This window comes from Artibeus jamaicensis, unplaced genomic scaffold (assembly GCF_021234435.1).
Source record: "Artibeus jamaicensis isolate MK-2021 breed Jamaican fruit bat unplaced genomic scaffold, CSHL_Jam_final contig_589, whole genome shotgun sequence".
Classification (NCBI taxonomy): domain Eukaryota; kingdom Metazoa; phylum Chordata; class Mammalia; order Chiroptera; family Phyllostomidae; genus Artibeus; species Artibeus jamaicensis.
Window position 1 is genome coordinate 1,860,541 of NW_026521896.1, and position 15,351 is coordinate 1,875,891.

At 41.2% G+C, this 15,351-nt stretch overlaps 1 protein-coding gene across 1 annotated transcript in view; it reads right to left on the reverse strand.

Annotated features, from left to right (window-relative positions):
- Positions 1-15,351, reverse strand: part of TDRD12 (tudor domain containing 12) — an 80,528-nt gene that overhangs the window by 6,105 nt on the left and 59,072 nt on the right. The window contains exons 17-21 of the mRNA XM_053670530.1: positions 9,583-9,711; positions 8,204-8,321; positions 7,462-7,601; positions 7,121-7,341; positions 3,191-3,290 (exon numbers count right to left, since the gene is read on the reverse strand). Of these exons, the coding sequence (XP_053526505.1) occupies positions 3,191-3,290; positions 7,121-7,341; positions 7,462-7,601; positions 8,204-8,321; positions 9,583-9,711 (708 nt within the window). The remainder of the gene's footprint in view (positions 1-3,190; positions 3,291-7,120; positions 7,342-7,461; positions 7,602-8,203; positions 8,322-9,582; positions 9,712-15,351) is intronic.

A 15,351-nucleotide genomic window follows, 5' to 3' on the forward strand; every position in this document is an offset into this window, starting at 1 on the left:
CCCTCACTAATCCCCCCATTCCTGTCTCCATAAATCAGTAAACATATCTTCAGGTGATGATTAAAAAAATAAAATAATTTTCAATTTAAAAACATAAATTAAGTCACAAACCCTCAGTTCAGTGCTTATTCCAGCCCACCTCCACCTCTGGTGGGGGCTCAGCACTCCTGCCTGCCTGGCGGCTGGCCCCGCCCCCGGAGTCCTCTGCCCTGTGGTGCGCAGGCCCCGACGGCCTGGCATTCCATTCCCTGGCCACTTGCTGACGGTGGCCAGTGATCGTGCAGTAGTTCGGGGGATGAGAAAGACTCTCGCGACAATGTTATGAGAAAGAGCGGGGAACGACAATATACACCAATACATTTTTTTAAAGATGCACAAAGAAAAATGACAGAATAAATATACTAAAATGTTACTGGTGATTGTTTTAGGATGATGAAAATAAAAGGGAAAGTTTCTTCTGCCCTGCAGTTCCCAGATATGAAAGCTCTATGTTAAGGAAAGAGCTTAACACAGAGACACACACAGGGAAACGGGGCCCTGGCCTGAGCTGGCGTCAGTCGAGGCCGCCCCCCTGCACGTCACCGGCACATATAAGACACGTTCAGTTGGTAGAGCGGAGGTAGCAAAAACCAGCTTCTGGACTGTGCCTCACGACAGGAAGGCCTGAGGCCCCCAGATGGGGGAGGGCGATCAGCTTGTCCTGGTTTATCTCATTCTGTCCTGGTTTCGGCACTGAAAGTCCCACATGCCAGAAAAGCCTGCAGGCCTGGGCATCCTGGGCGGGTCCCTTCTCACCACCTGACCGCCTGCCTGTTTTGAGTCCACTCTCCTCAGGACACACGCACACAACTGATTCACTCTGTTGTGGCCGCTGGACACAAGGCAAGGATACAAAAGTTAACTGCATTTCTAAAACAACTGGGAAATGAAGTTTAAGAAAAATCACTGACAATAGCATCCAAGAACATGAAATATTAAGGATAAACTTAACACAGTAAGCACAAGATCTGTCTACCGAAAACTAGACCATATTGCTGAGAGAAATTAAAAACAACCTGGGCAACTGGAATAATATTCCATGTCAACAGACTGGAAGACTCAGTGTTGTTTAGATGTCCACACTTCCCACATTAATCCACAGACTCAATGCGATGCCAGTCAAAACCGCAGCAGGCGTTTAAGTAGAAATTGGCGAGATGAACAGGGGGAACTGGGAAGTGGGGAGGAATACAGAGGAACTTTGTATTTTCTGCTCAATTTTTCTAGAAGCTTAAAACTGTTCTGAAACATACACTCTATTAATTTGAACAAGAACAGAAGAGCAGATGAGGAAAGACCATTCACAAGACCTGTTGGTGTCGCTGTCTGCGCAGGAAGAAGCAGAGGAAGGAAACCAGTGAGTCCTGTGGACCCAAGGACCGAAGTCCCCAGGACGCAACAGGTCTTTCACTGAAGATTCATGGGCCAGAGAGGCAGGAGCCCCGACAGTGGAAAAGTTTAATCCACTCTGCTGCTGGCTGAAGGCTGATGTCCCTGTGAAATCTCGAAACTGTTCATCCAGGGACAAAAGAGATGAACAAAGAGAAACGTGGAAGAGGGGAACAGAGCTGTGAAAACTCACAAATTTCAGAGACTAAGTCTTCATCTTTTTTTTTTAACAAGACATGGAAACAACCAAAACTGGAACTCTGTGAAATTAGAGAAGTTACCCTAATCCGCACACTTCCTTCTAAAATTTAAGGAAAATAAACTTTATCTAAAAATGATCAAAAGCAAGCCCTGGCTGGTATGGCTCAGTAGATTGAGCGCCAGCCTGTGAACCAAAGGGTCTCTGGTTCAATTCCCAGTCAGGTCACATGCCTGAGTTGTGGGCCAGGTCCCCAGTAGGGGACTCTTGAGAGGCAACCACACATTGATGTTTCTCTCCCTGTCTTTCTCCCATTCTTTCCCAGTGTCTAAAAATAAAGAAATAAAATCTTAAAAAAAATGATCAATAGCAAACTATCAGGGTCAAATCCCATATTAAGTTATAATAATAAAAAAGGGAATCAGGAACAGAATAACTTGTCTCCACAGGCAATGGAAGCCATTAGAAAGATGCATCCACAAAACAGATCAAACCGAACCTTTAATTTCAAAATGAGCTTTTAGCTAGTCAAGACAATGATATGATATAAAAGAACAACACTAGTCAGAATTAGAGAACTAATTAAAAATGAGGTGGCACAACTCGGGAAAGGATTAGATAAATTAAAGAAAACAATAATTTCTATAATGAAAACTGTAGTGGGTTGAGTAGCAGCCCTTCAAAAAGTTATGTCCTTGTGCAAACTCCCAGAGAACCTGTGACTACGACCTTATTTGGAAAAAGGTCTTTGCAGATGGAATTCAGGATCTCCAGATGAGGAGATGATTCTGACTTACCTGGATGGGCCCTATACCCACCCAGATAAAAAAGGGTCCCTTTTAAGAGACAGAGAGAAGAAGAGAATGATGCAAAGATGGAGACAGACACTGGGGTCTACAAGCTAATACGTGGAGCCGAGAGACGGGGGGGGGGGGGGGGGGCGGGGGGGGGAGGAACTGCCCTCCCCAGTCCCTGGAAGCAGCGCCGCCCACAGGCACCTGCATTTCAGACTTCCGGCTTCCGGAGGGGTGAGAGGATCGACTCATTGTTCTGAGATTTGCAGTACTTGTCACAGTGCCCCAGACAGTGAGCACAGCACAACAACATGCCACAGGGAAAGGAAGGTGAAAAGGAAAACAAACTCAAAAAGGAAGAAAGTAATAAAAAGGATTCAAAATAAAGTGACAAGCTCTTAATACAGCAATTCCATCTGTGTCTCAGAGTTTTCCTCAATGGAATAATCACTGATTTTCTAAAAAGATTCACATAGTTACTGCATTATTTTTAAAATTCCTCCCCCCAAAACCAACATTCTTTCTGAAAATACAACAAAAAATCCCTAAATTGTTGAAAGGGGTTCATCCACTTTCCCAATTTGATCTTGGTTTTCCAAATAAACTGGGGGCCTTCTAAGGACCATGTCTAATACCAGATTAATGGTGGCATATTAATGCTGACCCCTGGGAGTTGCAATCATAGTCTACTAAGATTCTACTGCTTAAAAAATCTGTTCATTAAAATGACCATTCCTCATTCAGCAAAAGGATCTTTAAGAGAACTTACTTTAATGTATCCAAATGTTGGTATAGCCTGATCAGATAATTTCCTTGGCATGTCTATTTCTGGATTAACATGGTGTCGATCAGGACAAATCCTTTTGTCTCTGAAAAAAAGTAACTGGATTTTAAAAGCTGAAAAAAAATCTATACTTGAAATAAGAGAACTTTTACTTGACACTTTAAAAGTTAAGTAAGCATATTAAATACTTCAGATGACACTAACAGAAACAGAAAAGGATCTTAAAATTTAATTAATGCTGAATTAAGGACAGAGTTACTTTATTATTTCTTTAGAAATTCTTAAATGCAACACATAAGTGAAAATGGACTTCCAAAATAAAGACTCTGAATCAGAAACATATCACCATAATCCACAACAAACCAGAAGCCATTCCTTCACCGAAACTTAGAAATAGTTGAAGTTTCAGTTTCAAAAGTCAACATTCTATTTAGAGGCACAATGGGAACTGCTGACAATAAGCTGTTTAATGTAACAAACTTAAAAAGTAAATGTCGGACTTCCGGCCAAGATGGAGGCATAGGTAGACACGCTGTTCCTTCTCACACAACCAAAATAAGGATAATGATTTAGAAACAAAGAAACAACCAGAACTGACAGAAAATTGAACTGTATGGAAGTCTGACAACGAACCATTCATTCAGACCAGTAAGAGGGGCCGAGTTGGGCAGCCGGACAGAGAGGAGTGGCAGCTCAAAAAGTGGTGGCACCAGTCACGAAAGATATCTCAGGCACACAAGACGGCAGCTGGCAGACCCCAGGCACAGGTGGCAATGGGCAGACCCAGAGAGGCAGTGATTGTGAAGCCAGGCACTGGGCGCAAGGTTGCTGGCTGACCAGGTGGTCCCACATCTGCGCACAGAAAAACCAAGCCAGGTTGGGGAGCAAGACAGACTGCGCAACCCAGGGTCCAAGCACATGGAAATAAAGCCTCAAAACACTGACTGAAAACATCTGTGGGGGCTGCCGCTCAGGAAGAAACTCCCAGCCTCACAGGAGAGTTTGTTGGAGAGACCCACAGGGTCCTAGAATGTATACAAGCCCACCCACATGAAAATTAGCACCAGAAGGGCCCAGCTTGCTTTGAGGAAGTGTTGGAAGGGACAGAAATATGACAGTGGAGCAAGCACCAGTGTTCCCTCTTAGACCCCGCCCCCACATACAGCATCACAACCCAGGCACTGGGTTGCCCTGCCCTGTTGAACACCTAAGGCTCTACCGCTCATACATAACAGGTGCGACCTGACCAAAAATGGCTCAATCAGAAGAACAGATTAAAGCCCCAGAGCCAATGGTTTTAAGTGACCAAGAGACAGCCAACCTATCAGATGCACAGTTCAAAACACTGGTGATCAGGATGCTCACAGAACTGGTTGATTTTGGTTGCAAATTACATGAAAAAATGAAGGCTAAACTAAGTGAAATGAAGGAAAATGCACAGGGAACCAATAGTGATGGAAAGAAAACTGGGACTCAGATCAATGGAGTGGACCGGAAGGAAAAAAGAAACAACCAAACAAAAGAATGAAGAAACAAGAATTCAAAAAAATGAGGAGAGGCTTAGGAACCTCCAGGACATCTTTAAACGTTCCAACGTTTAAAGATCTGAATCATAGGTGTATCAGAAGGGGGAGAAGAAGAGCAACAAGTGGAAAAGTTATTTGAATAAATAACAAAGGAGAACTTCCCCAATCTGGCAAAGGAAATAGACTTACTTCCAGGGAAGTCCAGGAAGCTCAGAGAGTCCCAAACAAGTTGGACCCAAGAAGGAACACACCAATGCACACCATAATTACATTAGCCAAGATTAAAATGAAGGAGAGAACTTTAGAAGCAGCAAGAGATAAAGAGACAGTCACCAACAAAGGAGATCCCATCAGACTGTCAGCTGATTTCTCAAAAGAGACCTTACAGGCAAAAAGGGGCTGCAAAGAACTATTCCAAGTCATAAAAGGCAAGGACCTACATCCAGATTGTTCTATCCAGCAAAGCTTTCATTTAGAATGGAAGGGCAGATAAAGTGCTTCTCAGAAAAGGTCAAGTTAAAGGAGTTCATCATCACCAAGCCCTTATCATATGAAATGTTAAAGGGACTTATTTAAGAAAAAGAAGATAAAAAACGTGTATAGTAAAATGACAGCAAACTCACAGTTATTAACCACCACACCTAAAACAAAAAAAGAAACAAACTAAGCCAACATCTATAATACGAAGAGAACCACAGAAATGAAGATCACATGGAGGGTTAGCAACAGGGGAGTGGGAGGAGGAGAGAAGGGAAAAAGGTACAGAGAATAAGTAGCATAGATGGTAGGTAGAAAATAGAAAGGGGGAGGGTAAGAACAGTGTGGGAAATGTAGAAGCTGAAGAACTTACGACACACGGACATGAACTAAAGGGGGGAAATGTGGGTGGGAGAGGGTATGCGGGTGGAGGGGAATGAAGGGGTAAATAAGACAACTGTAAAAGCATAATCAATAAATATATATTTTAAAAAGTAAATGGTAACAGTTATCTTAACATTAAATTCAGCTTAACAGATGCATAGCAGACACCTGCTACCTAGTCCCAGCCCTCCATCTATCAATCAATGGCACTGCATCTGGACCAGAGAGAGGCCCTGTGGCTGTCAGGACACCCAAGCTCTCCAAACTTACTCACAGCATCAGTGCAGCTGCTACCAAAATTCCATCAGAGTTTTCCAATGACTTGACAAAACTGTTCTAAAATGCATATGGAGATGCAACAGACTTACAACAGTCAAAACAACCTGGAAGAACAAAGTTGGAGGACTCATATACCAAATATATATTCATATATTCATTAGAATATATGCTACAGTACTTGAGAAAAAAGTAAACTGGTGTGAGGACAAAAAGACCAATGTAACAGAAAGAGTCCACACTAATGGGCCACATACACCATCATCTGGTTTAAATGAAAGGCACCGACTCAGTGAGAGCACAATGGTGACTTAAATAAATGATGCTGGAGCAAGTAATCATCCATTTGGGAAAAGGAAACTGCCCAGTATCTCACACTACACACAATGCTCAATTCAGTGTGGACCATACACCTAAATGTGAAAGCTAAAACTGTAACATTTCCAGAGGAAAATACAGAAAACTATCTTCATGGCCTACAGACACGCAAGTATTTCTTAAAGGATGCAAAAAACAGCAGCCATAAAATACTCTGTCACAACTTAGACCATCTGTTCATCAAAAGACTATCCAAAGAGTGAAAACACAAGACACAGACTGGGAGAGGATATTCTCAAAGCATGTATTGGACCAAGCACTTACATCCAGAATAAATTAACCACACAAACCAACCAGTAAGAAAAAGATAAACACTCCATTTAAAAAGTGGGCAAAAGACCCGAACAGGCAGGTGCACCACAAAAAACAGGATGGACTAATGTCCCACAAGTATATGAAAAGACATTCAACACCATTAATTATTAGGGGAACACAGTGAAAATCACAGCGGTCTTCCACTACACCCCAGATGCTAATTGTGGGTGAGGATATGAAGGAACTCAAACTTTTTCACACATTACTGACTAAACCATAAAATGGTCAACCACTTTGACAAAGTTAAACATGTTTATCCCATGACCCAGCAATTCCACTCCAAAATATATACCTAAGAGAAATGGGTTCATTTTCTACACAAACTTAGGTAGAAGAATGATCATAGGAGCTTCCTACATAAAAGCCCAACTAAGCTGGAAACAGCCCACAGGTCCATCAGGAGAAGAATGGACACGTACACTGCGATGTATGTATGATCTTCAGAGCTGGGTGCTGGTTTGCACAGAAGCATACATATGTAACAATTCAGCAAGCTGTGAACTGATCATCTGTGTACTTTACTGTGTGTCTCAATGACAAAAGGAGATGACTGGCTTACTTGCAAAATCCAAAAGCCTTAAGACATGGACAAAGAGGCCTTCTGGCTTTTTTCTCTTCCTTAGCTTCGAGAACCCCTGCAGTAAACTGATACAGCTCCGACGGGATCTTGGCGTCTGCTCTCTCCAAGTAGCGCAGAACTCCAACAGCATGGCCTGCGCTCCTCTCCGTCAGCAGCAAGACAGATCTGGTTTTTGTATCTCCCTGTTTTGCAGGAGAACCCTTCAAATGGGGGTGAATAAAGGAAGTGGGTCATCCATACCAGACTCAAGGACAACACTTGTGGACTCTGAATTTTTATTGCACAGTGGAATATTTAAATGTCATAAAAGTTCATCAAACCTGTTCAGTTAAACTCTGAAAATGATCAGACATGCAATACAGGCGTTCACCAAAAATTCTGGGCGAGGCAGGGAAGGTGAAGTGGATGACACACGTGGCGTCGGTGATGGCTGAGAGGGGCGTGCAGTCGTCGGTCAGGGCTGGAAGGAAGGAACCGGACAGCGTCAGGCGCAGCCAGGGCTTTGCGGCACCGCCCCTGCCGAGCAATCTCAGCAATGGTACTCCACACATTGCTTTGTTGTAGTTTGCGTTTTACATGCAAAGAAACCTCTGTCTCATTTTTTTCCAAACAATGTCACAGCCCAGTGATTAAATTCCAGAGAAAAGTGGTCTTCTTTTAGCTTAAAAAATTGCCTCTTTTTATTACAAATCTAGGCTGCCCATGCCTATTTTACACTTTATAAACTCTGACTTCTAAACTTCTAACGCTAAATTTCACAGTCCCTTACGACAGGCACAGGTGTACACAGGGATGAGACAGCAGCATCCCTCCGCTGCAACTGCAGGGACACTGTTCGGACTGCAGGTGGCGGCCGCCTAATCACCCGGGGCCCTGGGAGCACCCAGACCCACTTCAGCAGTTACATTTTTACCGTGGTGAAGTTTCACTTTGAAATTAAGATGACAAGTAAATTCTCAATAAATCTGGGAAGTGGTAAGGAATTTGGAGAGGAAATCTATAAAAGACATGCTTCTTAAACGCTCAGCCTTCTGTGGATTACGGAGAAGTTAAAACACTTACCTAATACAATGTGAGAGCCAGAACTTAACTTCTTGTTCCACTGTTCTAATACACTTTTTAAATCAAAAACCATTTCTTTATGCATTTTCAAGCAAAATACTGAACAGCTTTCTACTACCTAAAGATGAAACCAAAAGGCCAGGTCACAGTCAAGAACGTAAGCTTGAAGTTAATTGTTGTATCAATAATCATCAAGATAAACCATTGAAAACTATCTGTGAGCATATTAGCTCACTGGACAAATAATTCTTATGACTGGTAATTTACATAAATATATTGCCAAAATTCTACAGTTTATATCTAAAAACTTGCTCAAGTGAAACTGACATTATTTTGCTAAAACTATTTTCCTTCCTTTCCAAATATACACGTGCACACTGGGAGTACACACACACACTGGGTGTACACGTGCATACTCTGTGCGTATACATGCACACCGTGCACACACACACCGTGGGTACACATGCACACTGGGTGTACACACCCATACAGGTGTGTGTGTGTACCGTGGACCCTTGAACAATACATGAGTCAGGGGTGCTGACCCTCCACATAGTGAAAAGTCTACCTATAACTTTTGATTTCCCCCAAAACATGACTACTAGCCCACTGTTGACCAGAAGCCTTACTGCTAACACACAGAGTCAATTAACACACATTTTGTATGTTATACGTATTGTATCCTACATTGTAACAATAAAGCCAGAGGAAAATGTTAAAGTCATAAGGAAAATGCATTCACAGCACTGAATGCAGTCACTGGGAAAACCCATGTGGTAAGTGGCCCTGCACAGCTCACACCTGTGCTGTTTGAGGCTAATTGTGTGTGTATATACCCAACCATGGCACTACTGTCTTCTTAGTTACACCTGCTAGTTCACCATTGCTGAAATGTGGAGGTACTACTGATTTTGTTATTGTATTTTATATTTGGCCTTATTTCTACATTTTACTGTTAATTTATACATAATTAGATTAAATAAATCTCTAGTCAACTTATTTGGCTTTTCTGGCTACATAATGATGTATTTACTGTTAACCTTCTGTATTTTCTTAAATAAAGGGTGGCCTGTCTCTGTGAACAGTATCCTTTCATTGCTCCCCGGAGACAAAATGCGAAGCCCAGCCCTACCCCTCCCGCCCCCCTGACCTCGCCCCAGGGGCCTGTGCTTCCGTGGAAAGGCTGTTCCACCTACTTGGTCCCTCCCCTCAGTGTCAGGCCTGCTCTTCGTCTTCACAGCTACCACTGCTTTGCAGCAGAACCCACTCTGACTGATGCTGAACTTGTAAAATTTGATTCCCCCATCAAACCTTTAACTACTTCAGCAAATTCAATCATAGTTTAAACAGTAAGAACATTTTATGTGTGGAGGACTCACCTTACACACTGTTTCAGTTTCGGCTACAGAACAGGTAAAGATCAAGGTCTTCTGTGCCTGACTGGGGATGAAATCAAGAGCCTGGAGTAAAGTAGAAGTCTTTTCACTTTCTAGGCAAAGATGTACAACCTAGCAATGAAATAGAGAAACAATGTGATTTTTAAAATGTTCAAGGTGCTCCAGTTTTGTTGCCTGGTTCTAGGAATTGTATCTCGACCCCTTGTGGCTAAGGGTGAGAGACGACCTTTGGAATGCCAGCCACAGGAGACAAAGCCTGTCTCTGGTAGCAAACGCTGCTTCAGTTCCTCTCCCTGCTCCTAAAGCTTGGTTGGAAGTCAATGACAGGTAAGACCCCTCACAGAGCAGGGGCAATTTAGGCCAGACATGACCACTTGGGAGGCCTTCATAGAAGGACTGCGGGGGGTGCTGCAACAAAGAGCAATGGACTCTCGTGCCCCCCCTCTTTGACATAGCCCAAGTCCCCATGTTCTCTGGGGAAGTGCTTCCTGGCTCTAATCCCCTTAAGCCTGAATACCTGATGGGGAGGGGTACAGCTCCCTGACCTGCTAGAGCATGTCCTGGGGAAAAACCTGGCATCACAAAGACTTCCTGATAAACCTGTGAAATCTACTCTGCTAAGAGTGCTTTCATTCATATGTTAAGGGTTCGAGCAGGAAACTCTAAAACTCTGTTCCTGACAGACTGACTCATACTAAGCCCTCAGATTTCTTTGAAATGTTATCTACTGTTTGATCCTTGCCGCCCTGTATTCCTATGTATTACAACCCAATAAAAGCCCTTAGAGGAAGGGGCTCAACGCCTTTTTTCCCCTGAGAAACTGGCCACTGCTCAAGGCCTTTTTCCTCTGGGAAACTGGCCACCTCTCCTCCCCAAGCAGATCACATCATGTCTCTGTCATCTTTACTCTCATCTGTGGAACCCAGGGGGACTTGTGAGGAAAGTCGTCCCCACACAGTTTTACTTTTCATAGATATGATTTTAATAGAAATGAATGTATAGGAAATCAATATGGATTTAAATTCACAATTAACAGATTTACATATGAAATTAAAGCTGTAATCTTTTAATTTTTTAAAAATTTATTTGGTTATTTTTCAAGTACAGTTTTTTTTTGTCATTTTCTCCCATCCCAGCCCCCCCTCCGTCCCGTCTCCCCACCTCCCTCCCATTCCCCCCCCCCCACAGTCCTCATCCCTGTGTCTTTCATACTTGTTCTTCAAAATCCCTCCCCGTTTTTCCCCTTAAATTCCCTTCCCTCTCCCCTCTGGTCGCTGCCCACTTGTTCTCTATTTCAGTGTCTTTGTTTTTATTCTATTTGCTTGTTTATTTTGTTCTTTAGCTTCCTGTTAAAGGTGAGATCATATGGTATTTGTCCTTCAATGCCTGGCCTATTTCACTCAGCATAATGCTTTCCAGTTCCATCCATGTTGTTGCAAAGGGTAGTAGCTCCTTCTTTCTCTCTGCTGCATAGAATTCCATTGTGTATATGTACCACAATTTTTTTATCCATTCATTTACTGATGGGCACCTTGGTTGCTTCCAACTCTTGGCTATTGTAAATTGTGCTGCTATGAACATTGTGGTGCATAGGTTCTTTGAAATTGATGTTTTAGGGTTCTTGGGATATAATCCTAGCAGTGGAATTGCTGGGTCAAAAGGCAGGTCGATTTTTATTTTTCTGAGAAAATTCCATACTGTTTTCCATAATGGTTGTACCAGTCTGCAATCCCACCAACAGTGAACTAAGGACCCCTTTTCCCCACAACCTCTCCAACATTTGTTGTTTGTTGCTTTGTTTATGATAGCCATCCTGACTGGTGTAAAGTGGTATCTCATTGTGGTTTTAATTTGCATCTCTCTGATAGCTAACGATATTGAGCACCTCTTCATGTGTCTCTGGATATTCTCTATGTCCTCTTTGGAGAAGTGTCTGTTCAAGTCCTTTTCCCATTTTTTAATTGGGTTCGATGTCTTCCTAGAGTGGAGTCGTGTAAGTTCTTTGTATATTTTGGAGATTAAACCTTTGTCTGAGGTATCATTGGCAAATATGTTTTCCCATACAGTTGGTTGTCTTTTTAATTTAATACTGTTTTCTTTGGCCATGCAGAAGCTTCTTATTTTGATGAGATCCCATTCGTTTATTCTTTCCTGTATATTCCTTGCTCTAGGGGACATATTGGTAAAAATGTTGCTGCGTGGAATATCTGAGATTTTCTTGCCGATGTTCTCCTCTAGGACTTTAATGGTGTCACAGCTTATATTTAAGTCTTTTATCCACCTTGAATTTATTTTGATGTATGGTGTAAGTTGGTGCTCAAGTTTCATTTTTTTGCACGTAGCTGTCCAGTTCTCCCAACACCATTTGCTGAAGAGGCTATCTTTACTCCATTTGATGTTACTGCCCCCTTTGTCAAATATTAATTGACTGTAGAGAGTTGGGTTGATTTCTGGGCTCTCTGTTCTGTTCCATTGGTCTATGTGCCTGTTTTTATGCCAGTACCAGGCTGTTTTGATTACAGTGGCTTTGTAATACAGTTTTGTAATACTGATATCAGGTATTGTGATCCCTCCTACTTTGTTCTTCTTTCTCAAAAGAGCAGCTGCTATTCGGGCTCGTTTATGGTTCCATATAAATTTTTGAAGTGTTTGTTCTATGTCTGTGAAATATGCCATTGGTACTTTAATAGGTATTGCATTGAATCTGTATATTGCTTTGGGTAGTATGGACATTTTGATGATGTTAATTCTTCCAATCCAGGAACAAGGTATATGTTTCCATTTGTTTGTGTCTTCCTTGATTTCTTTCTTCAGTGCTGTGTAGTTTTCTGCATACAGGTCTTTTACCTCCTTGGTTAGGTTTATTCCCAGATATTTTATTTTTCTTTTTGCTATATCAAATGGAATTTTTTCCTTGATTTCTGCTTCTGCTGATTCATTGTTCGTATATAAAAATGCCTTTGATTTCTGGATATTGACTTTGTAACCAGCTGTTTTGCCAAATTCATTAATTAGTTTGAGCAGTTTTTGGGTAGAGTCTATAGGATTTTCCATGTACATATCATGTCATCTGCAAACAGTGACAGTTTTGTTTCCTCCTTTCCTATTTGGATGCCTTTTATTTCCTTTTCCTGCCTGATGGCTGTGGCCAAAACTTCTAATACTATATTGAATAGAAGTGGTAAAAGTGGACATCCTTGTCTTGCTCCTGATCTTAGTAGAAAAGCTTTTAGTTTTTGCCCATTGAGTATGATATTGGCTGTAGGTCTCTCATATATGGCCTTTATTATATTGAGGAATGCTCCCTCTATTCCCACTTTGCTGAGTGTTTTTATCATAAATGGGTGCTGGACCTTATCAAAAGCTTTTTCCACATCTATTGATATGATCATGTGGTTTTTGTCTTTGCTTTTGTTTATGTGATGAATTACATTTACTGATTTGTGAATGTTGAACCATCCTTGCATCCCTGGGATGAATCCCACTTGGTCATGGTGTATAATCTTTTGGATATATTGTTGGATGCGATTTGCCAATATTTTGTTGAGGATGTTAGCGTCTATGTTCATCAGCGATATTGGCCTGAAGTTTTCTTTCTTTGTTGTATCTCTATCTGGTTTTGGAATTAGGATGATGCTGGCTTCATAAAAGGAGTTTGGGAGTTTTCCATCCTTTTGAATTTTTTGGAATAGTCTGTGAAGAATGGGAGTTAGCTCTTCTTTAAATGCTTTGTAGAATTCTCCTGTGAACCCATCTGGTCCGGGGCTTTTGTGTGATGGGAGTTTTTTGATTACTGCTTCAATTTCTTTTGCTGTTATTGGTCTATTCAGGTTTTCTACTTCTTTTTCATTGAGTTTTGGGAGATTATATTTTTCTAAAAATGTGTCAATTTCCCCTAGGTTCTCAAATTTCTTGGCATACAGTTCTTCATAGTAATTTCTTACAATCCTTTCTATTTCTGTGGTATCAGTTGTAATCTCTCCTCTTTCATTTCTGATTGTGTTTATTTGTGTCTGTTCCCTTCTTTTCTTGATGAGCCTACTTAAAGGCTTGTCTATTTTGTTTATCTTTTCAAAGAACCAACTCCTGGATTCATTAATCCTTAGGATTGTGCTTTTAATCTCTGTCATTTAGTTCTGCTCTGATCTTGGTTATTTCCTTCCTTCTACTTGCTTTGGGCTGTTTTTGTTGTTGTTCCTCCAGTTCTTGCAGGCGTAGAGTAAGGTTGTTTGTTTGAAATGTTTCTGTCTTCCTTAGGTAGGCCTGTATTGCTATAAACTTCCCTCTCAGGACTGCCTTGGCTGTGTCCCATAAGTTTTGGGTTGTTGTGAGATCGTTTTCATTTGTTTCCAGAAACTTTTTGATTTCTTCCCTAATTTCATTCTTGACCCATTCATTGTTTAGTAGCATACCATTCAGTCTCCATGATTTCCTCTAGTCCAATTCAGTCCTTTTATCAATTTTCCTGATTAGCTCCAAATGTTCCATTGCATTGAAAAGAATGTTATTTAGCTTCTTTGATAAGCTCTATCTATATCAGTTAAGTCCATTTCATCTAGGGTGTTGTTTAATGACACAATATCTTTATTGATATTTTGTTTGGAAGATCTGTCCATTTTTGATAGTTGGGTGTTAAAATCCCAACTATAATTGTGTTGCTGTCAATATCATTCTTGAAGTCCTCTAAGATTTTCTTGATATATTTTGGTGCTCCTATGTTGGGTGCATATATATTTACGATGTTAATGTCTTCTTGGTGGATTCTTCCCTTGAGTACTATGAAGTGACCTTCTGGGTCTCTCTTTATGGTCCTCTTTTTGAAGTCTATTTTGTCTGATATGAGAATTGCTACCCCAGCTTTTTTTTCTTGTCCGTTTGCTTGGTAAATTTGTTTCCAGCCTTTCACTTTTAGTCTGTGATGGTCTTTTGTCCTGAGGTGGGTCTCTTGTAGGCAACATATGTGAGGGTCATGCTTTCTTATCCATTCAGCTATTCTGTGTCTTTTGATTGGAGCATTTAATCCATTTACATTTAAGGTTATTATTGATAGGTACTTATTCATTGCCATTTTTGTACCTGTGTTCTTCTCTGTCTCTCACTTTTCCTTCCTTTCCTTAAAGTAGTCCTTTTAGTATTTCTTGTAGGACTGGTTTGGTGGAGACATATTCTTTTAGACTTCTTTTGTCTTGGAAGCTCTTTATTTGGCCTTCTATCTTGATTGAGAGCCTTGCTGGGTAAAGTAGCCTTGGTTGTAGGCCTCTGGTTCTCATTACTTGGAATATTTCTTGCCATTCTCTTCTTGCTTGGAGTGTTTCCATTGAGAAGTCAGTAGCTAACCTTATTGGGGCTCCCTTGTATGTTACTTCTTTTTTTCTCCCTTGCTGCCTTTAAGATTCTCTCTTTGTCTTGGAATTTTGCCATTTTGATGATGATGTGTCTTGAAGTGGGCCTCCTTGGGTTCCTCTTGATTGGGACTCTCCATGATTCCTGGATTTGTGTGACTTTTTCTGTCATCAAATTAGGAAAATTTTCTCTCATTACTCTTTCAAATATGCTTTCTATTCCTTGTTCTTCTTCTTCTCCTTCTGGTATCCCTATTATTCGGATATTATTACGTTTCATATTGTCTTGTATTTCTCTTAATCCCTCTTCATTCTTTCTAAGTTTCTTTTCATTTTCCTGCTCTTTCTATGAGATGCTTTCTACTTTGTCCTCCAGCTTGCTAATCCCATCCTCCTCCTCTTCTATCCT